Here is a 27,457-nt window from a genome sequence, read left to right as displayed (position 1 = left end):
ATATAATACTCTACTGTAGACCAGGGCCCTATTCCCTATATAATACTCTACTGTAGACCAGGGCACTATTCCCTATATTACACTCTACTGTAGACCAGGGCCCTATTCCCTATATAATACTCTACTTTAGACCAGGGCCCTATTCCCTATATAATACTCTACTTTAGACCAGGGCCATATTCCCTATGTTATACTCTACTGTAGACCAGGGCCATATTCCCTATATAATACTCTACTGTAGACCAGGGCCGTATTTCCTTTATAATCCTCTACTTTAGACCAGGGCCCTATTCCCTATATAATACTCTACTGTAGACCAGGGCCCTATTCCCTATATAATACTCTACTTTAGACCAGAGCCCTATTCCCTATATAATCCTCTACTTTAGACCAGGGCCATATTCCCTATATAATACTCTACTTTAGACCAGGGCCCTATTACCTATATAATACTCTACTGTAGACCAGGGCCCTATTCCCTTTATAATCCTCTACTTTAGACCAGGGCCACATTCCCTATATAATACTCTACTGTAGACCAGGGCCCTATTCCCTATATAATACTCTACTTTAGACCAGGGCACTATTCCCTATATTACACTCTACTGTAGACCAGGGCCCTATTCCCTATATAATACTCTACTTTAGACCAGAGCCCTATTCCCTATATAATACTCTACTGTAGACCAGGGCCATATTCCCTATATAATACTCTACTTTAGACCAGGGCCATTTTCCCTATTTAATCCTCTAATTTAGACCAGGGCCCTATTCCCTATATAATCCTCTACTTTAGACCAGGGCCCTATTCCCTATGTTATACTCTACTGTACACCAGGGCCCTATTCCCTATATAATCCTCTACTTTAGACCAGGGCCCTATCCCTATATAATCCTCTACTTTAGACCAGGGCCCTATTCCCTATATAATCCTCTACTTTAGACCAGGGCCCCATTCCCTATATAATAATCTACTTTAGACCAGGGCCCTATTCCCTATAAAATACTCTACTTTAGACCAGGGCCCTATTCCCTATATAATCCTCTACTTTAGACCAGGGCCATTTCCCTATATAATACTCTAATTTAGACCAGGGCCCTATTCCCGATATAATACTCTACTCTAGACCAGGGCCATATTCCCTATATAATACTCTACTTTAGACCAGGGCCCTATTCCCTATATAATCCTCTACTTTAGACCAGGGCCATATTCCCTATATAATACTCTACTTTAGACCAGGGCCCTATTCCCTATATAATCCTCTACTGTAGACCAGGGCCCTATTCCCTATATAATACTCTACTTTAGACCAGGGCCCTATTCCCTATATAATACTCTACTTTAGACCAGGGCCTTATCCCTATTCCCTATATAATACTCTACTGTAGACCAGGGCCATATTCCCTTTATAAACCTCTACTTTAGACCAGGGCCCTATTCCCTATATAATACTCTACTGTAGAACAGGGCCCTATTCCATATATAATACTCTACTTTAGGCCAGGGCCCTATTCCCTATATAATCATCTACTGTAGACCAGGGCCCTATTCCCTATATAATCCTCTACTTTAGACCAGGGCCCTATTCCATATATAATACTCTACTTTAGACCAGGGCCCTATTCCCTATATAATCCTCTACTTTAGACCAGGGACAGACAGTGTGTTATAACAGAGTGAACTCACTAGGTGACAAGGTGAGTCTCTTCTCCCAGACAGACAGACAGACAGACAGACAGACAGACAGACAGACAGACAGACAGACAGACAGTGTGTTATAACAGAGTGATATCACTAGGTGGCAGGGTGAGTCTCTTCTCCCTGACAGACAGACAGACAGACAGACAGACAGACAGACAGACAGTGTGTTATAACAGAGTGATCTCACTGGGTGACAAGGTGAGTCTCTTCCCCCTGACAGACAGACAGACAGTGTGTTATAACAGAGTGATCTCACTAGGTGACAAGGTGAGTCTCTTCTCCCTGACAGACAGACAGACAGTGTGTTATAACAGAGTGATCTCACTAGGTGGCAGGGTGAGTCTCTTCTCCCTGACAGACAGACAGACAGTGTGTTATAACAGAGTGATCTCACTACGTGGCAAGGTGAGTCTCTTCTCCCAGACAGACAGACAGACAGACAGACAGACAAACAGACAGTGTGTTATAACAGAGTGATCTCACTAGGTGACAAGCTGAGTCTCTTCTCCCAGACAGACAGACAGACAGTGTGTTATAACAGAGTGATCTCACTAGGTGGCAGGGTGAGTCTCTTCTCCCAGACAGACAGACAGACAGACAGACAGACAGACAGACAGACAGACAGACAGTGTGTTATAACAGAGTGATCTCACTAGGTGACAAGGTGAGTCTCTTCTCCCTGACAGACAGACAGACAGTGTGTTATAACAGAGTGATCTCACTAGGTGACAAGGTGAGTCTCTTCTCCCTGACAAACAGACAGACAGTCTGTTCATTATGACATCACGGATGAATTCTAGAATATACTATATATCCTAGAAACCTGGTTAAACTATCATTATGACATCATGGATGAATTCTAGAATATACTATATATCCTAGAAACCTGGTTAAACTATAATTATGACATCATGGATGAATTCTAGAATATACTATATATCCTAGAAATCTGGTTAAACTATTATTATGACGTCATGGATGAATTCTAGAATATACTATATATCCTAGAAACCTGGTTAAACTATCATTATGACATCATGGATGAATTCTAGAATATACTATATATCCTAGAAACCTGGTTACACTATCATTATGACATCATGCATGGGCAGTCCTTGTATTCATAGTGTAGTGAATTCAGGGGGTATCCCTGAACTGAACTCAAACCTGGGTCCAGCGACTGTCAAGCCAACACCTTATAACTGTTATGCCAAGATGTCTTAACTTCTTGACGAGGTCGCTAGGTGTTGGATTACGGTTGATACAATAGCTTTCTCTATTAATTTGAGAGTGGTTACATTTCTCCAGCCCCCATCCCTCAGCTGTTTACCAAACCAAGTCTCTGGGCAGCCATTTTGTTGCTGTTTAAATACTAGGTTGTCCCTTTAAAAAAGCCACACAATAATCAATCAACCAATAACAAAGCTGTAATTCCACCACTGTTTTGCTAATAAGATGATGGATGGGGGTGGAGAAATGTAACTACTTTCAAATTCATAGACAGACCTATGGATGAAAGGACTGACCATCCATGATATCAACATTATAGTTTTAACCATGTTGAGGCGATACAGTGTTGATTTACATTGTTTCTATACATTGGAGTACAAACAATCTTATTAGGGGTTCTGATGGGGTACAACAGATGAACTAAGCTCATGAGGCATGTGTTATATTCTTCAAGAATCAATGGCTAGAAATAAATAGTTTAAAAGTCAAAATATGGATGTAGCAATTGCAGATTTCCCCTTTACCACCATACATCCTTCCAGTCGTCTGCTGCCAACGACTGGGAAGAATTTCAAAAATCGCTGAAGCTGGAGACTTATATTTCCCTTACCAACTTTAAACATCAGCTATCTGAGGAGCTAACCGATCGCTGCAGCTGTACATAGTCCATCTGTAAATAGCCCACCCAATCTACCTACCTCATCCCCAAACTGTTTTTATTTACTTTTCTGCTCTTTTGCACACCAGTATCTCTACTTGCACATCATCATCTGCTCATTTATCACTCCAGTGTTAATCTTCTAAATTGTAATTCTTCGCTACTATGGCCTATTTATTGCCTACCTCCTCATGCCTTTTGCACACACTATATATAGACTTTCTTTTTTTCTACTGTCATTGACTTGCTTATTGTGTTATTGGCTTGTTTATTGTATGTTATTCCATGTGTAACTCTGTGTTGTTGTCTGTGTCACACTGCTTTGCTTTATCTTGGCCAGGTCGCAGTTGTAAATGAGAATGTGTTCTCAACTGGCCTACCTGGTTAAACTATCATTATGACATCATGGCCTACCTGGTTAAACTATCATTATGACATCATGGCCACCTGGTTAAACTATCATTATGACATCATGGCCACCTGGTTAAACTATCATTATGACATCATGGTCACCTGGTTAAACTATCATTATGACATCATAGCCACCTGGTTAAATAAAGGAGAAATAAAAAAAATTAAACATCAGTTCAACAACTGCAGAGTTTGTGTCTCTGTTTTTAAGACAGTACTTACTAGTGTTAATCAGGGAACGGTCTCTCAAAACCATATTATGGCTAAGTTCATCCTTAGAACCATTGGATGCCTTAAGATGCGTTTGGGAAACCGGGCCTAGATATCCAGGTTCCTCCTCCCCCTCCTCCTCTTTCACCCCAAAAGCTGCCTCCTCCTCTTCTTTTACTGTAAAATCCTCTTCCTCTTTGAACGCGTCTTCCTCTTCTTTCACTGAAACGTCTTTCTCTTCTTGTTTAACTGTAACAGCCTCACCCTCTAATTCTTGTTTAACTGTAACAGCCTCGCCCTCTAATTCTTGTTTTACTGTGACATCCTCCTCTTCCTCCTCCTCTTTCACCAGAGCTCCTTTCTCCGTCCAGCAGTCCTCCTCTTCATTAACAAGAGAGTAGCTTAGTGACCTCATGGTTGGAGATGTTAGCTAGCTAGGCTAATGCTAACTTAACCAGCCCGCTAGATGAATAAAAACAATACCGTAAATATGAAAACTATGAAATTAAAAGGGATAACTAACTAGACGACAGAAGTGGGTTTAAAATACAGTGGCTAATATACACTAAAGCGTCTAAAGCTCTTTGTTGGTTCGTCTATTTTGTCTAGCAAGCTACCGAGGTGGCTGACTGTCTGTTGCTGCTGTTGAAAGAAGCGTTCCGTCCACTAGATTATACGTCACAGTAGCAGCATTGCCTTAAAGTCGCAGACCGCCATTTGCTAAATGGAGTGGGTAACGCAGTTGAGTAAAATGTCAATTTAATTTTCAGACAAAAGGTAGGTAGGAATCAGGAACATAGCTAGTCCTAAAATGTTAATTACCCCCCCCCCCCCCTAAATAATTCAATATCAGTCAATATATTTTTTTCTCTGATTTCTTATTTTCGTCAACCGTTCCATCGCATCATCTACTTTTTACCGGGCCGGCACTAGGACCGGGGGAGGCTGCTGCACTAGTGACTGTTATACTTTCTTCAGCAAAGATGGCGGACATAAATACTAGGAGAGAGGGGTAACCCTACACAGAACTGAAGTGGATCAAAGATGTCGGACAGAAATACTAGGATGGAAGCAAAAACTGTAAGGGATTATAACGTCATAAAAAATCATGCAAAAACATGTACAGTTGACAGGAATGTTAGTTCATGTAGAGACAAACGATTATGCATTTTTTTAACATAACATTTATTTACGAAAATCGCGATTTAGCCAGCTAGCTGACTAGCTAACATTAGCCAGCTAGCTGACTAGCTAACATTAGCCAGCTAGCTGACTAGCTAACATTAGCCAGATAGCTGGCTAGCTTTATGGGTGTTGTGACATGAGTATGAAATTGTAATTCTGGTTGTTTTAGGGACTCATGAAACAACCAGCAAACCAGGCTGTCGTTTTTGGGAAACAGTGGATGTATAGAATCTAGCTAACTGAAGAATTTACTGCAAATTGAATATACAATTTTGTAAGTTTGCCTTGCTGATATTTACCATGCAGATAGATGAAATAACGTAGCTAGCTATGTTCTTGCTTATTGTGCAGTGGATGATTAAAATACCTCTATGCCTATGGATGTTTAGCTAGCTATCTAGCCGATCTGTGTATGGACCCAAACGTTTGGTATACATATTAGTTCAGAACCTAGCTATGAACCTCAGCTATCACAGCCAGTTGTATCAACTTCAAAACAGCCTGAATGACATTAATGAAGCCTATGGATTGAGTAGAATATAATATCATGTTGTGCCAAGGATGCAAGTCGTATATACATGTAGTTATTACCATGCATGAGATCCCCACATTGTAGCCTGTACATTTAATATATTCACTGATCATGTACTCTACCTTGGCAAATAAAGGTGCAGTTTAGGTATGAATGTCTTTGAGATGATTATTCAGTCATTTCCAATACCAGGAGTATCAAATTCCAGTCTTTGAATGACGCTGTGTCTGCATGTATGTATTACAATTATACACTTCAACAGTGTCTACCAATCTTAGTCCTGGGACATCAATGGTTACACATTGTAACTAATAGACTAGAAACAGGATTTAACTAGTTAATTCATATATACAGAAATATCATGTTAAAAACAGAACACTACACTTCCTATGCATCATGTAAATACTCCAACACCGGTTCATCTCAACATCTAATGCCCTTCATCTGCATTGATCTGGTAAACACAGGATAGGTGGAGTATTTCATCACATTACACTTCATTTCAACCAGTAGAGAATGTGAAAAGCTTTATTGAAAAGCTCATTATCCAAGTGTTATAAATACAAGTTCAATCTGTACTTCAATGCACATCTGTTGTGCATTATAAAAACAGAGGAAGAAAGAGGAGGTGGAGAGAGAGGTGTAAAAGACAGAAAGGGAAAGAGGTAAGCACATAGGAGCAGGGAAGGCAGCACATGATTAATGAAACACAGTGCTACCTAAATATTCTCTCAGTTCATCACAATTACATAATAGTGTCTCTAGTCGGCCCCAAGGTTATCTTAAAAGCAGGTGAGGTGGCGATGATGGGACTGGGGGTTGGCATCCTCTCACATCAAAACATATCTGCAGACGAGAGACAGATGGAGAGAGAGAGCATGTTTAAGCCTTGTGTTTTTAGTTCTAATTCTAACATTGTTAGTCATCAATCAGGAGGTGAAATGCAAAACTGACCTGGGATCATTAATTATGGGGCTACTGCATCTATCTGTATTTCAATGTAAAGCATCTCTTTAATAATACTTCCTGTATAATATAAACTGACCTGGGATCATTAACTCTGGGACTACTGCATCTATCTGTATTTCAATGTAAAGCATAACTTTAATAATACTTCCTGTATAATATAAACTGACCTGGGATCATTAACTCTGGGACTACTACATCTATCTGTATTTCAATGTAAAGCATCTCTTTAATAATACTTCCTGTATAATATAAACTGACCTGGGATCATTAACTCTGGGACTACTGCATCTGTCTGTATTTCAATGTAAAGCATTTCTTTAATAATACTTCCTGTTGACCTGACCAAGTGACCTCTCACCTCTGATCATGCTGTGCCCTCTATGTAGCCAGTTCAGATGCAGGAGGGGTTCACCGACACAGCTGATATAACCTAGAGGATTTAGGGAGAAGGGGAGAGAGGGATGAAGTGAAGGATAGAGACTTATTGAGAAAATAAGGTAGTTAAAGCCACAGTGTTCAATAGGAATCTGTGTGTGGCCTCACCTGGTGTCCACACCACACTTAGTGGCTGCAGAGTACTTTATGCTGAAAAACATGAACGGACACACAAGGACAAACAATATAGCGTAGTTATAGAAATAATGAAGTGTCTTACTATTCTCCATGGTTGGCCCTCTTGCCTATTCTTTGAAGGTGGAAGGAGCCACAGTTATACACCTGAGCCTGCTTACTGCACAACACAATCCATCAATCAGATTGATACATGAGTGTGTAGGTGTGGGTTATAGGATGTCTAATTGTTCTACATTTCTTCAATATTAGTGATTTAAAATAGCCTGTTTTGTTTTTGCACAGACATCACACCCTCACCTAAACAGCACCCTCACCTGAGAAGTAGAAATCAAAGGGAGAGAAACTGTGAATTGAATAACTGCAGTTGACATAGCTAAGTAAATGGAAGAATACTCTTATTGCAATGTGAATAGCTCTTAAAAGAGCCTTTGGTTGTGCATAATGTAGTCTATGGTGTTGCCAGAGGACAGCACCCTCTTAAAATAGCCTTTGGTTGTGCATAGTGTAGTCTATGGTGTTGCCAGGGAACAGCAACCTCTTTGAAGAGCCTTTGGTTGTGCATAGTGTAGTCTATGGTGTTGCCAGGGAACAGCACCCTCTTAAAAGAGCCTTTGGTTGTGCATAGTGTAGTCTATGGTGTTGCCAGAGAACAGCACCTTCTTTGAAGAAGTAGGAGGTGAAGATCTCCTGCACACGGATTGCCTCTCTTGCTGCGTGGTTGGACCCCATCCTTGAAACATCCTGCAGAGCAGCAGACTCCTCCTCTGGCACACGGCGGCGATCTGCAGATCCCCTCCTGGTCCGCGTGTCCATCCTCATGAAGTTACGCAGGACACAGGTAGCCTTCACACACCTGAACTCCTCCAGGAGACAGTCCCAGATGACCCTGGTCACCCAACCTTGCAGTGCCCTACACGGTAACTGTAGGCAATCGTTTGGAAGGAATCTCCAGTTACAAGGTATCTGTAGGAATATGGAAGACAATATAATTATTAGACTTTTACATCACCAGGTCATTGTGGATTACTAAAGTATAATATCCCTGATAACAAATCATGATAACATTGGATTGATAGATGCATGGGCACATATATGTACATGTGTAGCATGTGACAATAACAGGATCATATCAAGGATGGCATCACAAATGAATACATAAATACCACTTGAAGCTTGATGATGAGTTGATCATTTGAATCAGCTGTGCAGTGCTGAGACAAAAACAACAATGTGCCTCTGAGTCCCCAGGACTGAGAACCACTGCTCTTCATTGGGATCTCTTCATATGTAGACTGGCTTTCAGAGAGCTCTTTATCTGAGGACAGAAAACCTCACAAGAAACACACTTCATTATAGTCAAATTACACCACACTGAATATTATGTTACTATTATCTCCGTCCTCACTTCTAGGGACAGGAACTACACAAAAGTACCTGCCCTATCCAGAATAGCCTCCTCTCTCACTGACAGTTGGGGCTGCTATCCTTTCACCCTCCTCCATGGCTGGTAGCTAGCTACCTACAAAAGCATTTGGAGTTTGTTTTTTACAGTGATAAATACATCAAGATAGCTAGCTAATATGACGTTAGACAGCTGATGATATTTAATTCACTTAGCTATCTATCTATACAGACTGGTTACCTATTTAGATGTGATATGAAAGTATTGTGTGAAATTATTTTGATGTTAAAGTATTTTAAATTATTTTGATGTGATATGAAAGTATTGTGTGAAATAATTGTTATGTGATATGAAAGTATTATGTGAAATTATTTTGAGGAGTAACGGGGGCAGAGAATCAGCAGTAGAAACAATAACAAAGCGTACTCCCTGCCCGTTGAGAATCGATTCACATTTAGATGGAATATTTGACTATTTTAGCTGCCAGAGCCAGTCTACCTCTGAAAATAACATACAGTCCTTGGACCTTGAGGAGTAACGGGGGCAGCAATCAGCAGTAGAAACAATAACAAAGCGTACTCCCTGCCTGTTTCGGTAAAAAGCTGAGGGATGGGGCTGGAGAAATGCAACCATCCATGATATCAACATTCTAGTTAACCATGTTTTGGGGATATACCGTATTTGTTTATATTTACTAACAAACATTGGAGTAAAAAAAAAGCTCATATTTTGGGTTCTGATGGGGTACGACAGTTGAACTAACCTCATGAGGCATTTATAAGTGATTTCTTCAAGAAACAATGGGTACATATCATTAATGTATAAGTCCCAAAATGGATGTAACAACTGCTGATTGCCCCTTTAAGACTACATGTTGGGCTAATCTAATAGGAGATATTGAGGACTACAGTATTTCAGGCATTGTCATTGGATGCGTTTGATCAATTGTTAACGTTTTGTTGATGGTCCACTCTTGATGTTCTACATGTTACAGTGTAGCTTCAGCCATTCCTACAGAACAACATTAAAGTGTAGAACCCCTTTACTGCATATTGGTTCAACGACTGCAGAGACGGTACTTACTGGGGTTAAACAGATCTCCAACCTCCTCTTCTTCCTCCAATGTGACAGTTATCTCCCCCTCCTCTTTCACACCAAAAACTACATCCTCCTCTTTCTCATCTTCCTCCTCTTTAACTCTGAACGCGTCCTCCTCTTCTTTCAATGAAACGTCGTCCTCTTTCACTGTAACAGCCTCACCCTCTACTTCTTGTTTTACTGTGACATCCTCTTCTTCCTCCTCCTCTTTCACGACAATGTTCAGCCACAGACCTCCTTTCTCCGTCCAGCAGACCTTATCCTCTTCTTTAACAGGAGGGGAGAAGTTTATGGAGCTCATGTTCGGGGATGTTAGCTAGCTAGCTATCATTAGCGACTAGGCTAGTGCTAATTTAACCAGCCAGCTACTATAGCTGACTAATAAAAATTAACGTAATATTAAATTAAATAGGTTAACAAGTAGATAGGACAGAAGTGTGTCTATAACACAGTAGGTAATATACACCGAAAGCGTATAAATAGCTTGAATCTTTCGGCTATGTTGGCTAGCAAGCGACCGAGGTGGTTGACGAGCTGTTTATGAAGAACCGTCCACTAGATTATACGTCACGCTGGCAGCGTCGCCTGAAAGACGCACATCGCCGTCTGCTGACTGGAGGGGAAACGCAGTTGAGGATCATATTTATTTTCAGACAAAGATTATTGTAAATGGATTTAATTAAATAATACCATTATATTGAGACATACAAAGACAGGAATGTGTTGATTGATTAGTGCGGATAAAAAATGTTTACCACAGCATATTTAAGGCAGTTTCATTAAGTTATATTACATCTAAATTAGCAGCCAGCTACTGTAGGTCTATACTGCTCCTACATGGTGTAACAATACATCATGTAGATGTATATAATGAACAGACTCGGTCTATACTGCTCCTACATGGTGTAACAATACATCATGTAGATGTATATAATGAACAGAGTAGGTCTATACTGCTCCTACATGTAACAATACATCAAATAGATGTATATAATGAACAGACTAGGTCTATACTGCTCCTACATGGTGTAACAATACATCATGTAGATGTATATAATGAACAGAGTAGGTCTATACTGCTCCTACATGTAACAATACATCAAATAGATGTATATAATGAACAGACTAGGTCTATACTGCTCCTACATGGTGTAACAATACATCATGTAGATGTATATAATGAACAGACTAGGTCTATACTGCTCCTACATGGTGTAACAATACATCAAGTTTTTTGTATATAATGAAAAGACTAGGTCTATACTGCTGCTACATTTTTGTATTATTATGTGTTATTTATTTCTCGTTTATTTAACCAGGTCGGCCAGTTGAGAACAAGTTCTCATTTTACAACTGCAACCTGGCCAAGATAAAGCAAAGCAGTTCGACACATACAACAACACATAGTTACACATGGAGTAAAACAAACATACAGTCAATAATACAGTAGAAAAATAAGTCTATATACAATGTGAGCAAGTGAGGTGAGATAAGGGAGGTGAAGGCAAAAAAAAAGGCCATGGTGGCAAAGTAAATACAATATAGCAAGTAAAACACTGGAATGGTAGATTTGCAGTGGAAGAATGTGCAAAGTAGAGATAGAAATAATGGGGTGCAAAGGCGCTAAATAAATAAATACAGTAGGGAAAGAGGTAGTTGTTTGGGCTAAATTATAGATGGGCTATGTACAGGTGCAGTAATCTGTGAGCTGCTCTGACGGCTGGTGCTTAAAGCTAGTGGGGGAGATAAGTGTTTCCAGTTTCAGAGATTTTTGTAGCTCGTTCGTATTAATGCAGATATTATGGACATTTTATTTAAAACATGTAATTAAACTATAATTGTAGCTACTTTAATTTACCCCCAAAATGTATTTGCTATGTGTGCTATTGCCCGGCTATTAAAAGGAACAGGCGACTATTTGATACTCAGCCTCAGGAATGTTTGGTCACATGGAGTCAAGTGGTCACTAGATGTCTACGGTGCCAAAGAGAATTATAGTTGGGAGTGTTGGGAGTGTTAAGTGTGTTGATATAACGGTAATAATGTCACTTGGAGTCAAGTGGTCACTAGATGTCTACGGTGCCAAAGAGAATTATAGTTGGGAGTGTTGGGAGTGTCCAGTGTGTTGATATAACGGTAATAATGTCACTTGGAATCAAGTGGTCACTAGATGTCTACGGCGCCAAAGAGATTTATAGTTGGGGGTGTTGAGTGTGTTGATATAACGGTAATAATGTCACATGGAGTCAAGTGGTCACTAGATGTCTACGGTGCCAAAGAGAATTATAGTTGGGAGTGTTGGGAGTGTTAAGTGTGTTGATATAACAGTAAGGTCTGAATGCTTTCCGAATGCATTGTATATATAGGGGCAGTACTTAGTGACATCACTTCATGAAACAGGAGGTACAAATATATAACATAGGTTCACAATATCAACATTCAATGTATCAAAATATATGACCAAGCTGGAAGTGGAAACGCCAGCCCAGCCACAATCCTAGAGGTTCACTGATGATCAACCTCCTCCTTCACATCTGACTCCTGATGATCAACCTCCTCCTTCACATCTGACTCCTGATGATCAACCTCCTCCTTCACATCTGACTCCTGATGATCAACCTCCTCCTTCACATCTGACTCCAGTGATCAATCCAGAGCGTCTTCTTTTTTGGGGAACCCCGATGGACGACGTCATCGAATAGGACGTCATCACCACCACCGCCCACAAGTTAATTGTCATTCAGGTTATCAATGGGAAGAACATTAGCAATATGTCCTGTCTGGTAACTTGTCTCGTTCAAAGGATTTACATTGGCAGGTGCACAGGGAGACACCCCATTAAAAAACTCAGTTGATCTTAAACTGCGGAAACACTTTTGGAAGTCTTTAACTGCATCAAAGTCTGTGACCTGTGATGTTGGGACAAATGTAGTCCCGTGTGGCTCAGTTGGTAGAGCATGGCGCTTACAACGCCAGGTTTGTGGGTTCGTTTCCCACGGGGGGCCAGTACAAAAAAGTATGAATGTATGTACTTGTAAGTCGCTCTGGATAAGAGCGTCTGCTAAATGACTTAAATGTAAATGTAAATGTAAATGATAGTCCCTTATTATACAAGAGACAAAATCCACATATTCTACAGCACAACGGCAGAGTCATGTCTTCAGTGTAAAACTAACAATGACTCAATAATCCTTCTGGGAATGTTATGATGTCATAAAGTTATGGGCGGAGTTAGAAAGTTTGCTGTCAGAAGTACAGTTATACAATGTAAAATTACTTTTAATCTGTCTGTCTGTATATTTCAAGACATGGCATATGAGGATGCAGTGAGATACCCGATGGTTGGATGATACTTTTCTCATCAATCATCTTAAATACTTAATTAAATACTTAATTAAAACCTGGAAATCAACCAATCCTCTGTTGTTAATTCAATGGAAAGGTAAAATGCTTTATTATCTAAAAGTTGAAAGTGACGGAGAGAAATAAAATGGTGCTGATCATTTGAATCATTTGTCAATCATTTGAAATACTATACTTAAAAACTGTATATCAACCAATCCTCCATTGTTACCGCAATAGAAGGTCAAATGCTTTATTATCTAAAAATGTAAAGTGCTGGGCTACGGTGAGTAATAAAATGGTGCAGTTTGAGGCCATGTGGCGGACAGTGATGCAGGAGCTGGAGAAGGAGGTGTGTTCTAGTGGGTCTGGGCAGGTGTGATGTAGTTAATGGAGATGGAGGTGTGTTCTAGTGGGTCTGGACAGGTGTGATGTAGTTAATGGAGATGGAGGTGTGTTCCAGTGGGTCTGGGCAGGTGTGATGTAGTTAATGGAGATGGGGGTGTGTTCTAGTGGGTCTGGGCAGGTGTGATGTAGTTAATGGAGATGGAGGTGTGTTCTAGTGGGTCTGGGCAGGTGTGATGTAGTTAATGGAGATGGAGGTGTGTTCTAGTGGGTCTGGGCAGGTGTGATGTAGTTAATGGAGATGGGGGTGTGTTCTAGTGGGTCTGGGCAGGTGTGATGTAGGTAATGGAGATGGAGGTGTGTTCTAGTGGGTCTGGGCAGGTGTGATGTAGTTAATGGAGATGGAGATGTGTTCTAGTGGGTCTGGGCAGGTGTGATGTAGTTAAAATAGATGGAGGTGTGTTCTAGTGGGTATGGGCAGGTGTGATGTAGTTAATGGAGATGGAGGTGTGTTCTAGTGGGTCTGGGCAGGTGTGATGTAGTTAATGGAGATGGAGGTGTGTTCTAGTGGGTCTGTGCAGGTGTGATGTAGTTAATGGAGGTGGAGGTGTGTTCTAGTGGATCTGGGCAGGTGTGATGTAGTTAATGGAGATGGAGGTGTGTTCTAGTGGGTCTGGGCAGGTGTGTTGTAGTTAATGGAGATGGAGGTGTGTTGTAGTGGGTCTGGGCAGGTGTGATGTAGTTAATGGAGATGGAGGTGTGTTCTAGTGGGTCTGGGCAGGTGTGATGTAGTTAATGGAGATGGAGGTGTGTTCTAGTGGGTCTGGGTAGGTGTGATGTAGTTAATGGAGATGGAGGTGTGTTCTAGTGGGTCTGGGCAGGTGTGATGTAGTTAATGGAGATGGAGGTGTGTTCTAGTGGGTCTGGGCAGGTGTGATGTAGTTAATGGAGATGGAGGTGTGTTCTAGTGGGTCTGGGCAGGTGTGATGTAGTTAATGGAGATGGAGGTGTGTTCTAGTGGGCCTGGGCAGGTGTGATGTAGTTAATGTTTGTATGATGTTGTCGTTTGTATGTTTTGTATTGTTTATAAAAAGATAAAAGAAAATATTTTTCCCAATGCAAAGTTACACCTCACTGTTCTATTTTTGGAGTTATTACATTAAACCAATCATAATTCAGAAGAATGCCAAAGTCAGGTGTGAAGTAATATGGAGGACCAGCCTATTCCCTATGATGTATACTACAACAGAAATAACTTCAAGTAGAGGCTTAACATGGTTAATACTCTTGCTCCTCCTTTGTGAGGTTGGCCTATCACAGTAGAGGCTTAACATGGTTAATACTCTTGCTCTGCTTTTGGGGGCACCCGAACTTGTCCAAGCCCCTTGGCGCTTTTCTTTGTCCACATCTGGTTGCTGGGTAGAGTAGCTCCTTCTTGTGTCTCCCCTTGATTCTTCACTCAAACAATTCCTAATATGGTACTGAACAGTCTCTCAACCCCCCTGGTTGGCCTAGAGTGATGCACCCTCCCCTCTCCAGACTGACCACAGCTTTTATGGCCTGTGTTGGTCAGTCCTTACACACCTACACACATCTGTATTGTTTGTGTGTGTGTGTGTAACAAAACAATATTCATCTTCAAACAATATGCTAACAGGCTATAGTGCATAAACATAAATCCTAACAAAATGTAGAACTTCAAATTAAGCCAATCGTATGCACTCATGACTTGAGTGATTTAAAGTAAACCAACGTTTTGGAAATACAAAACGCCATCTAACCAAATATCAAAGAATGTTATCTTAGTTAGCTATATGCAGTTATCAGTTATATTAGCCAGTCAGCCAACGTTAGCTAAATGTAGTTATCTTAGCCAGCCAGCTAACGTTAGCTATATGCAGTTATCTTAGCCAGCCAGCTAACATGAGCTATATGCAGTTATCTTAGCCGGCCAGCTAACATGAGCTATAAGCAGTTATCTTAGCCTGCCAGCTAACGTTAGCTATATGCAGTTATCTTAGCCGGCCAGCTAGCGTTAGCTATATGCAGTAATCTTAGCTGGCCAGCTAACGTTAGCTATTTAGCCAACTAGCTATTAGCCTAACCAGGGTAGCCAATCAGCACGGTTATGGTCAGCGAGCTGGAGCCGGTTGATTTCAAGCAGGTTGATTTCCTCTGTCATTTTGAGCCCACGGCAAGAAGGCACCAGAGCCCACCGTGCTAACGGGTTCCCACTAGATAACACAACCACACAGTTAATGAAAAGCATGAGGTGACGCTTGAGCTAGATATCAACCTATCGATCTAGTGACCTTCATGGTCTCTCAAGTCAGTGAGTCAACACAGGAAGGAGCAATGGATGGATAGTTCATTTATTTCCAAAGCTGCAATGATGGGACACACACAGTCTGGATGAATGATCAGTAGTGACGGGATATAAATAGCACTCCCACAGCAATTCTACATAAATCTGCCCTATAATATACTAACAAAAAAACAATTGAAATGTCTATCAAAGTCATTGTGATCGTATAGTGGATTTAACAATTCCTACTAATTCCTAATTTATAAATGAATCAATTGTTTCCATGTGTCTCATATTCACTACATCAGAATAAACTGTAATCCATTTTAGTATAAAAATATATCAAATTAACCTGGAAAATGACCCAATGTCCCCCTCTACAGGCGAGGAAGTATAATACACCTAAACTAACAAAACCGGGCTAATAAACTGTCTGGTGTTCATGAATTTATAAAATATATACTTTATACATTTGTCATAAATGACCTGCATTGATGAGACACACAGTGTGGATGAATGATCAGTAGTCGACAGGGTAAAAATAGCACTCCTAAAGATGATGCATTTTCCAGTTAGATACCAAATTGAAAGATCGAACTTTAGCATAAAACCCACATTGAAACTGAGATTTGGCAAATAACATATAAAGAGAGGCTTATTTGACGCCAAACCAACAACAGTAGTTACTAAAACATAAATGGCTAATGTATGATATAAAAGGTGGATTTTATGATGTAATGTCAACTTTATATATTTCTATCCCGGGACTATTCCATTTTGAACTCACCCACAGCAATTCTCCATAAATCTGCTGTGGATTACCCAGAATCCCGAAATAAATTAATACATATGTGATAATTCAAAAACACAACTGGTTGTGCTTATAGGGAACCAGATCGTGAACACAACTAAGTTACAAAGTCTTTAACCACACTGTATTGTTACACTGGTGAGTAAAAACTCATGCTTCCTACACGAACTTTTTGTCTGAACATTATACTATATATTTTACGTCACACTAGCGTCATTGTCTTAAAGTCGCACATCTCCATCGCAGTCAGAGGTTCAGACTGAGCGTTACCCACTCCAGTCAGCTGATGGCGGTGTGCGATTTTAAGGCAATGCTGTTAGTGTGACGTATAATCTAGTGGACGGAACGCAATGCTGTTAGTGTGACGTATAATCTAGTGGACGGAACGCTTCTTTCAGCAGCAGCAACAGTTAGTCCGCCACCTCGGTAGCTTGCTAGCCAAAATAGCCGAACCCATAAAGCTCTTTAGACGCTTTAGTGTATATTAGCCACTGTATTTTAAACCCTTGTCTGTCGTCTAGTTAGTTAGTTATCCTATTTCATTTCATATTTACGGTGTTGTTATTATTCAGCTGGCGGGCTGGTTAAGTTAGCATTAGCCTAGCTAGCTAACATCTCCGACCATGAGTTCACTAAATTACTCTCTTCCTGCTATAGAAGAGGAGGTCTGCTGGACGGAGAAAGAAGCTCTAATCAAAGAGGAGGAGGAAGAGAAGGATGTTACAATACAAAAACAAGTAGAGGGTGAGGCTGTTACAGGGAAAGAAGAAGAGAAAGACGTTTCAGTGAAAGAAGAGGAAGACGTTACAGTGAAAGAAGAGGCGTTCAGAGTGAAAGAGGAGGAGGGTGTTACAGTTAAAGATGAGGAGGATTCAGTTTTTGAAGTGAAAGCGGAGGAGGGGGAGAATACGGTCTCATCGGAAGAAGAGGAGGAGGAAACTGGATATCTGGGCCCGATTTCCCAAACGCAATTTAAGGCATCCAGTGGTTCTAAAGATGAACTTAGCCATAAGATGGTTTTAAGAAACCGGGCCGTGATTACCACTGGTAAGTACTGTCTTAAATACAGAGGTACAAACTCTGCAGTTGTTGAACTGATGTTTGGTGTTAAAGGGGAAATCTGCAATTGCTACATCCATATTTTGACTTTTAAATGATTTATTTATAGCCATTGATTCTTGGAGAATATAACACATGCCTCATGAGCTTAGTTAAACTGTTGTACCCCATCAGAACCCCAAATAAGCTTTTTTTACTCCAATGTTTAGAAACAATGTATATCAACAGCCTCAACATGGTTAACTATAATGTTGATATCATGGATGGTCAGTCCTTTCATCCATAGGTCTGTCTATGAATTTGAGAGTAGTTAAGTGTCTCCAGGCCCATCATCATCTTATTAGCAAAACAGTGGTGGAATTACAGCTTTGTTATTGTTTCAACTTCAGATTGGTTGATTGATGTGTGGCTTTTTTAAAGGGACAACCTAGTATTTAAACAGCAACAAAATGGCTGCCAAGAGACTTGGTTTGGTAAACAGCTGAGGGATGGGGCTGGAGAAATGTAACCACTCTCAAATTCATAGAGAAAGCTATTGTAGCAACCCTAACTCAACACCTAGCGAACTCGTCAAGAAGTTCAGACATCTTGGTGTAACAGTTATAAGGTGTTGGCTTGAGAGTCGCTGGACCCAGGTTTGAGTCCAGCTCAGGGCGACCCCCTGAATTCACTACACTATGAATACAAGGACTGGCAATGCATGATGTTATAATGATAGTTTAACCAGGTTTCTAGGATATATAGTATATTCTAGAATTCCTCCATGATGTCATAATGATAGTTTAACCAGGTTTCTAGGCTCTATAGTATATTCTAGAATTCATCCATGATGTCATAATGATAGTTTAACCAAGTTTCTAGGCTATATAGTATATTCTAGAATTCATCCATGATGTCATAATGATAGTTTAACCAGGTTTCTAGGATATATAGTATATTCTAGAATTCATCCATGATGTCATAATGATAGTTTAACCAGGTTTCTAGGCTATATAGTATATTCTAGAATTGCCAGTGAAGATTTCCTGTGGAGGCAAATTATTAGAGCTGTTGATAAGTCATTGTATAATATTCAGCCAATTTTTTTCATGCCCTTACATTAAAGGCAAGACATACCTAGATGCAATTACATTCATGAATTGGTTTGAAACCTTTGTTTTAAACCCTTCTCAAAGTTGGTGCCTTGACAGATTTGTAGAAAATGGTTTGTCATGAAACACTATTTACTTATTTATTTAAATGTAACCTTTATTTAACTAGGCAAGTCAGTTAAGAACAAATTCTTATTTACAATGACTGCCTACACCGGACGATGCTGGGCCAATTGTCCGCCGCCCTATGGGACTCCCAATCACGGCCGGTTGTGATACAGTCTGGATTTGATCCAGGGTGTCTGTAGTGGCGCCTCAAGCACTGAGATGCAGTGTCCTCTGCGCCACCTGGGAGCCCCAAAATCATGTTCTAGTGCTGTCCCCAACTAAAATACATCTTGGTCAACCAAGAGTCATCTGTTCTTTCTACCAATCGCCCCATGTGTTTTTATAAAATCAAATATACGTACTGAACTTGTCTGATGCTTTAACCTGTCTGGCACCAGTGGGACGGTAGCGTCCCACTTCGACAACAGCAAGTGAAATTGCAGGGTGACAAATTCAAAACAACAGAAATCCCATAATTAAAATTCCTCTAACATACAAGTATTATACATCATGTTAAAGATAAACTTCTTGTAAATCCAACCACAGTGTCCGATATCAAAAAGGCTTTACGACAAAAGCACACCATGCGATTTTGTTAGGGCAGCGCCTAGCCACAGAAAACCATACAGCCATTTTCCAACCAAGGAGAGGTGTCACAAAAGTCAGAAATAGTGTTAAAATTAATCACTTACCTTTGATGATCTTCATCTGGTGGCACTCCTAGGTCTCCATGTTAGACAATAAATATTTGTTTTGTTCGATAATGTCCCTCTTTATGTCCAGAAACCTCCGTTTTGTTGGTGCGTTTAGTTCAGTAATCAAAAGTCACAATACGCGCTCTCAACGTCAGACGAAATGTTTAAAAATGTACAATAAAAGTTTGTAGAAATATGTCAAACGATGTTTAAAATCAATCCTCAGGTTGTTTTTGTCATAAATATTCAATAATATTTCAACCGGACAAAAGCTTCGTCAATAGAAAAGGTAAACAAGAAATGCCCGCTCCCGATCACGCGCTGGGCTCATGGCTGAAAATTTCCGCTGTCCACTCATTGAAAGTGCTGTATCTCCCTTATTTTTCAGAGTAAAAGCCTGAAACAATGCCTAAAGACTGGCCACATGTAGAAGAAGCCATAGAGATCTTGAACTGGGTCCTAAGTCTTGTATGGTGGATAGGCTTTCAATGGAAAAACAGCCTTTCAAAATAATAGTACTTTCCTGGATGGATTTTCCTCAGGTTTTCGCCTGCCATATCAGTTCTGTTATACTCACAGACATTATTTTAACAGTTTTGTAAACTTTAGTGTTTTCTATCCAAATCTACTAATTATATGCATATCCTAGCTTCTCGGCCTGAGTAGCAGGCAGTTTAATTTAGGCACGCTTTTCATCCAATATTCCGAATGCTGCCCCCTACCCTAGTGAAGTTTAAGCATTCTGTTTGATTAAATAATTAAGACACACAAATGACTCGAAGTCATAACTAGAGGGAGCCGGTCGTCAACACCACCCGACCGGAGGGAGCCGGTCGTCAACACAACCCGACCGGAGGGAGCCCCCCCCCCCCCCCCCCCCCCCTCTGCTGCTGGACTTTGTAAATTCTGCCTTTCTGCTCCTGAAGTTTTCAGAATTAGACTAATAGACTACAGATAGATCGACTAATAGACCAGTAATTGACTACACCAGCAGTCGGCAACCTTTTCCAGTTGGAGTGCCAATTTATCTGACCATTTCTACTGATCTGGTGCCAGTTATGATTTTCATATGCACATTTTACTGGAACAGTTTCATTTAATTTATAATAGTATCTCAAAATTATTGTCTGTGATTAATCTACATTCTGTCTAAATGAAAATTATACAAATTTAAAAGTAACTTTTATTGACATTGCCAACTATGTAAAGGTAGCCTACATAAAGCCAACAAATAAAAACATTGCATTCTGCAGGTAGAAAATATCCTGATAAAAATAAATATCCTAGAAATCACATTGGCTGCACATGGCCTGTCTACTACAAACTTGAAACATTGTATCAACTATCACCTGGGTCAGGAAACTCGGATAGCAAGCTTGCAACACTGTATAAAATATTCTAGGCCCTCAGTTTCCTGCTCCAGTGAGTTCTGGACAGTAATCCGGTATTTTATGACATTTCCACTGGATCAGAGCATTACATTTTTCCCTTTTATGCCGAGTGGTTATCGAAAGGGCGAGAGCAGGAAAGATTTTCCAAAAATACTTTGAGTAACTATTGTCATTTGCAATTGATTTTGATTAGACTTTGTTTACTTGCTGTTTGGATGTGAAGAAAAAATTACTTTGAGAAGCTCCACAACTCATTAGTGGTGCAGCGTTAAGACAATGAGAAATACTATCAGACATCCCCAAATGGGCACATTCATAGACCTACATTTGTGTGCCGGCCAGATAGATTAATCCTAGTTCTATATGGGTAATCAGGTGTGCGTCCTTACTCAACATTGAAAGGAGTGTTTCAAACAAAAGACAATTAATAAATTGACAAAACTGACGCATCTTGTAGGGTCAGGTCTGGGTGGTCTGCAGGGGGCCGTTTCATTTAGTGTCCGTTTGGGTCGGCTGGTGAATGATTTCATTTCCCCATAGTATGTTGTACCGAAGTTGAATGACTGAAAGGGAGTGTAACTTTGATTATAATTACACTTCCCTGAAGGAGGGAAACGAGGTACAACACCTGTTTGTTCCCGCCCTTTCCTGGGGTGGTGAAGAGCGGTATTAAATTTAAGGAATAAATCCAAGCCTCACGCTCATCACCTGTGGAAGGCGGGGCTTCCAGCGAGGCGTGGATATGATAGTATGCTGTACCTAGTTTCCCTCCTTCAGGGAACAGTAGTTATAGTCATAACATGTGGATTTAATAGTATGTTGTACCTAGTTTCCCTCCTTCATGGAACAGTAGTTATAGTCATAACGTTACGCTTGTCATATGATGAACTTCAACTTAAATACGGGATCTTGCAGTGGGACAGTTTTTTGTATTCAGATCTCTGAAATGCTCTCTAACTACGTCACATTTAGTGTCCTTATGTTACGCTGGGAAAACAGTTTTCAATAATTTCAGAGTTCGCTAAATCCAATGGTTCTAACCGAAAGTCCCCTTAACTTTATTGACAACACCCAAATGGATACTGTCATTAACGTGGTTTTTCAATAATTACACATAATACTTAATACTGTAGCTGTTTTGTTATAGTCACATGTTCAACTATCATCAAGTGATCCAGGAAATCATTTTCTGAATGACAGTCAAATGACAAACATCACAACATGCAACAACAACCAAAGTGCTTCTTCATTCATTACTCTGGTAAAGACAGTTATGCCGTGCTCCACGTTGGATCCAACATCCCTAACAAATTGATGTTTACAATGTTATTGTTTGCTTGATTTACAGTAGGGTCTCGTTAGTCTGTTTGCACACAGAGATACTTAGCTCATAATGTGTAGAGAACTGTTCCTTGATGGATCGGCTATTGTACAACACACAGAGCTATTTTCCTTTATTCAGGACATTTAGAATGACAACACATTACAGAGTAGCCTAGTGGGATTATTCACAAAATTATCTGGTTATGAAATGTCATGACAAAGACATTTAAGTTTCCATGTTTCACCTGAAATATTAAATGATTTATAGTCCTAGGTCTATGTTATTGTTAGGTGAAGTTATGGGTCCTACAGTAGGTCTATGTTATTGTTAGGTGAAGTTATGGGCCAATTTGTTAAACACTTAATGTACAAACCCTCAGTTTCAGGCTGATGGCGAAGCTAGCTAAAGAGCATTTTACTGGTTGAAGTGTTTTATAAGTATAAAGCAGTTGATTTGCGGCAATAACACAAACATATTAAGCAGCAGATTCAAACGAGCGTTACAGTTATTATCCAAAAGTAATGTGAAAAGCACTCATAAGCAACCTAGAAATGGAGGCTAATTTTGCTGTCAGCCTATGAGAACTCCCCTGAGTTTCCACCCACGGTGGTGAATTAGTAACTAGCGATACAGAGCTTAATGTGAGTTTCCTTGAGTAGCACTCCTGATCTTGCGCTGTAATATTCAGAATACATTGTGGAAAACTAAAATCTTTGTTCACCATTTTTGTTCCAGACAGATATACTACATCCATAACTAGTTGTTTCTGCAATCAAATTGTGTGTGCATCGCCCTCGTGCTGTAATTTTAGCACAGAACACAGAAAGGGGCCTTTTTTGGAGACCAAAGGTCGTCTGGTCTGGCACACTGCTTAGGTCTTGACTGTCTTGAGTCTTGACGGACAATTGTAAAATAATTTAACAGACATCAATTGTTGTACAACTGCATGGGTACGCTCTGGGCATCACCTTTTACCTCAGTGGATTTCTGCTGTTGTGGGCCTTTAACCGTCTGACTTTGTTGTTCACACAGGAGAGATACGGGACTATCGTGGATCCTCTGGGGAGCCTCAACAACAACATGATGCTGAAGAGGCAGAGAAGAGTCTCTCCACATCAGAACACCTCAAGAAACACCAGTGGAGACCCACAGGGATGAAATCTCACCGCTGCTTTGATTGTGGGAAGAGATTCACCTCATCAGGCATTAAAATTCATCAGAGAATCCACACAGGAGAGAAAGCTTATATCTGTGGTCAATGTGGGAAGAGATTCACCTCATCAGTAAAACTTGAAATACATCAAAGACATCACACAAGAGAGAAACCATATGGCTGTGATCAATGTGGGAAGAGTTTTGCTACTTCTCGCTATCTAAATAGACACCATAGAACACACACAGGAGAGAAACCTTATAGCTGTGGTCAATGTGGGAAGAGTTTTTCTTCTTCTGGCTATGTAACTGTACACAATAGAACACACACAGGAGAGAAATCATATAACTGTGATCAATGTGGGAAGAGTTTTTCTACTTCTACAAATCGAACTATACACCAGAGAACACACACAGGGGAGAAACCTTATAGCTGTGGTCAATGTGGGAAGAGTTTTAGTCAATTTGGCCATCTGACAGTGCACCAGAGAATACACACAGGAGAGAAACCTTATAGCTGTGGTCAATGTGGGAAGAGTTTTTCTTCTTCTGGCTATCTAACTATACACCATAGAACACACACAGGAGATAATCCGCGCTGTGATCAATGTGGGAAGAGTTTTTCTACTTCTAGAAATCTAACTATACACCAGAGAACACACACAGGAGAGAAGTCTTATAGCTGTGGTCAATGTGGGAAGAGTTTTAGTCAATCTGGAGATCTGACAGTGCACCAGAGAACACACACAGGAGAGAAACCTCTTAGCTGTGACCAGAGATAATCTGATAAAAGATCTCTGATCAAACATCAGAAAATTTATATATGAAGGAGTTGTTTCATGATATCAATGAATTAATGTCACAATGTAGAATGTTTTAACATTGTAGTAGGAGTATTTTAATGTCTCAATGTAGAATGTTTTAATATATAGTATATTAATATACTCTGCAGTCAGAATGTCACAATGTAGAACCCTAAACGTTTGCTCCCTTATCAATTGGTTTCAACATGATATGGATATTAGGCTCATTGGGGGAAATCCAGGCTCTGAATTGGAAGAGTATTATTTATGTGATTTAACACAAAGTGACCAACAGAAAAAGAGTTGTCCTCTAACCAGTGATGTACACATTATTCCCAGAATCAACTGATTTCAACATAATATCGATGAGTTATGACAAATAAGTGTTGTGTTCCTTTGTAATGCAATGTTGTTAGTTTCAACAGCATGAACTAATCGATATCCGTGATTTATTGATACTTGTCAAAACAACAGTGTTTCTGGTGCTTGTGCAGTTTATAAGGAGCTTGTTTTAAAAAAGACAATTCTTGTGGCCGATGTTTGTGTATATACCACATGTTAGGTTTTCAATTGATCCCAAACTGTTTCTGCATATTGGTAGTTGATTTGGACGCGTTAAAACTGTGGGGCTATCCCACCTAGCAAAATGTAATTGAAAAGCTGTTGAAAATATGACTATGCAACCAAATATTTCATATTTACATTTCATGCAACCAACTGACGGTTTTTGGGTACAATTATATTGATATTGTTGCCCTGTTTTTAGAATATCAGGGTTAATTCTCACATGTGCCAAACCAAATGTACTAGAGCATGACATTGGGGACTGGGCCCCGATCCAACAACATGCCTATCTAGTGAACCCTGAAAAGAGAGAGAAGCTCCGCAGTGAGGTGGAAAGTTACTACGGATATTGCAGGAGTTTCCTCTTGAAATCAGACATGTCCGTGTTAAGGACAACTTGGTTGCTGGTTATCTCAAGGGGGGCAGTCAAAATGTTTTGCGTTTTGTGTTTTGCGATTAGCCATTGCGTTGCCATGGATCGCAATTTAATTTGACTGCACGTTTTTCCTGTGGAGATGAGTTTTGTTTGGGCTCGTTCCAAGGGAACGAGAGTTCTAGAAGCTAGTGAGTTTTAGGAAGATGAGAGTTCTAGAAGCTAGTGAGTTTTTCAAAAAATTCTAGAAACTACTTTTTTTTAATTTATTTTTTTATTGTTGACAGCCAGTAGACACTATGTTTATATTGGTGAAGGTGAAGCATTGCAGTTGATTATAATGTGAAATGGAAGTTGTTTTCTGTTGGTGGTAAGCATTCGTGTTAGTCTTTGATTTTTCCATTTATGTTTTGAGGTTGGACTTTAGCACGTATAGCTCATTAGCACGTAGGACGCACTGATTTTTGTCACCTCGTTAGTCAGTATGTGTTACACCTGTGCTGGCTTGTCCATCTCGTTAGTGGGAAGGTCACCTGAGCTGGTCCAGGTTCTATTTAAGAGTGTCTGGCCCAGTGCTCCAGTTGTCTTGATAGATGTGGAGAGTCAACACCTTTAGTTGCTCCACCTTTTTGGTTTGCTTCCTGTCTTTAAGTTTGGTGTGGGTTTTTCTTTTGTTTGCCTCTTCTTGGCAGATTTAGTGGGTCTCATAGTGGGTGACTTTTTTGTCCCAGTTGTTGTTACTAGTCAACTTTCAGTGGACACTGAGAGCAAAACTGCAACATTATGTTATAATACTTTTATTGCATAAAATGGTTGTTTTATGCAACAGAATAGAGGGTTCTTAGAACTATAGTGTCTGTGTGTTCTACTGAGGATGGGCTTCTGGGAGATAACACTGACAGGAGATTTACAATGTCTTTTGGGTGATAAAACCTAAAGAGACTGCATTCCAGAGCATGAGTTAATTCTATACATCTGTTGTTCATCATGTAGGTTGAAAGGGGTTGAAAGGGGTGTATCTTGGCTATAAAAGACCTTTGTACTTTTGTCTCGTGGCTCTCAATGAATCATCTGGGGTGATTCGTCAACCAGCCATCATTATCGTAGAGCACTCAATTGATTAACTTTATGTGTGCATTGTATTGACCTGCTCCCTTATAATAAAGTGAATAAAGGTTTAGTTTAAGAATAATTCTGACTTGTGTGATAAGTTTCTCTCATTTGATATTAAAGAAATTAACAACCATATTTGGTGATGGGGATGTTCACTTGGTGACCGCTTCTGACGATCTGGGTAAATCGTGCACTTGGGATCTCAGGGAAACCACACTTCGGGAACGGAGCAGATGGACCCACCTTTGATCTGAGAGGCAGTGAGCCGAGTGGATACCACATCTCAAACGTAGTTAAAGAAAAAGGTGAGCGAAACAAGTGGAGTTTTTGGAAAAGCCTCGTAGGCTTTGAGTGTGTATTCCTGTGTGAGGGGGGCTCCTTGGAGGTGTAAACAGGGCCGAGACAGTAGGCTCTGAGTGTGTATTCCTGTGTGAGGGGGGCACCTTGGAGGGCAACAGCCCAGCAGCAGGACTGCTACCTCCGCCTTTGTGCAAGGAGGAGCAGGAAGAGCACTGCCAGATCCCTGCAAAATTACCTCCAGCAGGCCACAAATGTGCATGTGTCTGCTCAAACGGTCAGAAACAGACTCCATGAGGGTGGTATGAGGGCCCGACGTCCACAGGTGGGGGTTGTGCTTACAGCCCAACACCGTGCAGGACGTTTGGCATTTGCCAGAGAACACCAAGATTGGTAAATTCGACACTGGCGCCCTGTGCTCTTCACAGATGAAAGCAGGTTCACACTGAGCACATGTGACAGACGTGACAGAGTCTGGAGACGCCGTGGAGAACGTTCTGCTGCCTGCAACATCCTCCAGCATGACCGGTTTGGCGGTGGGTCAGTCATGGTGTGGGGTGGCATTTCTTTGTGGGGCCGCACAGCCCTCCATGTGCTCACCAGATGTAGCCTGACTGCCATTAGGTACCGAGATGAGATCCTCAGAAACCCTTGTGAGACCATATGCTGACACATGCACATTTGTGGCCTGCTGGAGGTCATTTTGCAGGG

General features: G+C 40.5%; 3 protein-coding genes across 8 annotated transcripts in view; 1 reads left to right on the top strand and 2 right to left on the bottom strand.

The window, feature by feature from the left end:
• LOC129844874 (zinc finger protein 271-like) overlaps window positions 1–4,941 on the bottom strand; it is a 53,077-nt gene extending 48,136 nt beyond the window's left edge. Inside the window, exon 1 of one of the 2 annotated variants that reach the window (XM_055913041.1) lies at window positions 4,227–4,941. In XM_055913041.1, coding sequence (XP_055769016.1) covers window positions 4,227–4,629 — 403 coding nt within the window. In that variant the 5' untranslated portion in view covers window positions 4,630–4,941. The remainder of the gene's footprint in view (window positions 1–4,226) is intronic. The other variant, XM_055913042.1, reaches the window with a different exon arrangement.
• A 1,500-nt stretch (window positions 4,942–6,441) lies between these two features.
• Window positions 6,442–10,533, bottom strand: LOC129844880 (uncharacterized). 5 transcript variants are annotated; one of them, XR_008758023.1, is made up of 5 exons: window positions 9,959–10,532; window positions 8,637–8,803; window positions 8,130–8,436; window positions 7,259–7,485; window positions 6,442–6,777 (listed from the first exon to the last, which is right to left on the bottom strand). XR_008758023.1 is itself a non-coding variant. In XM_055913047.1 (5 exons), exons 1-5 carry the CDS (start codon window positions 10,272–10,274, stop codon window positions 6,767–6,769), a joined length of 873 nt encoding a protein of 290 aa, XP_055769022.1. In that variant the 5' UTR covers window positions 10,275–10,533; the 3' UTR covers window positions 6,442–6,766. The 5 variants fall into 5 exon arrangements, 2 of the variants coding, with proteins under 2 accessions (XP_055769022.1, XP_055769023.1); XM_055913047.1 differs by having other exon boundaries at window positions 7,259–7,330; window positions 9,959–10,533; XM_055913048.1 differs by lacking the exon at window positions 6,442–6,777 and having other exon boundaries at window positions 7,259–7,330; window positions 7,444–7,485.
• A 6,568-nt stretch (window positions 10,534–17,101) lies between these two features.
• On the top strand, window positions 17,102–26,337 carry LOC129844878 (zinc finger protein 664-like). Its single transcript, XM_055913046.1, has 2 exons — window positions 17,102–17,823; window positions 23,477–26,337. Exons 1-2 carry the CDS (start codon window positions 17,400–17,402, stop codon window positions 24,376–24,378), a joined length of 1,326 nt encoding a protein of 441 aa, XP_055769021.1. The 5' UTR covers window positions 17,102–17,399; the 3' UTR covers window positions 24,379–26,337.
• Window positions 26,338–27,457: the final 1,120 nt, after the last annotated feature.

The sequence above is a fragment of the Salvelinus fontinalis genome, unplaced genomic scaffold (genome assembly GCF_029448725.1).
Source record: "Salvelinus fontinalis isolate EN_2023a unplaced genomic scaffold, ASM2944872v1 scaffold_0245, whole genome shotgun sequence".
NCBI lineage: Eukaryota > Metazoa > Chordata > Actinopteri > Salmoniformes > Salmonidae > Salvelinus > Salvelinus fontinalis.
This window is presented reverse-complemented; position numbering and strand designations above follow the sequence as displayed.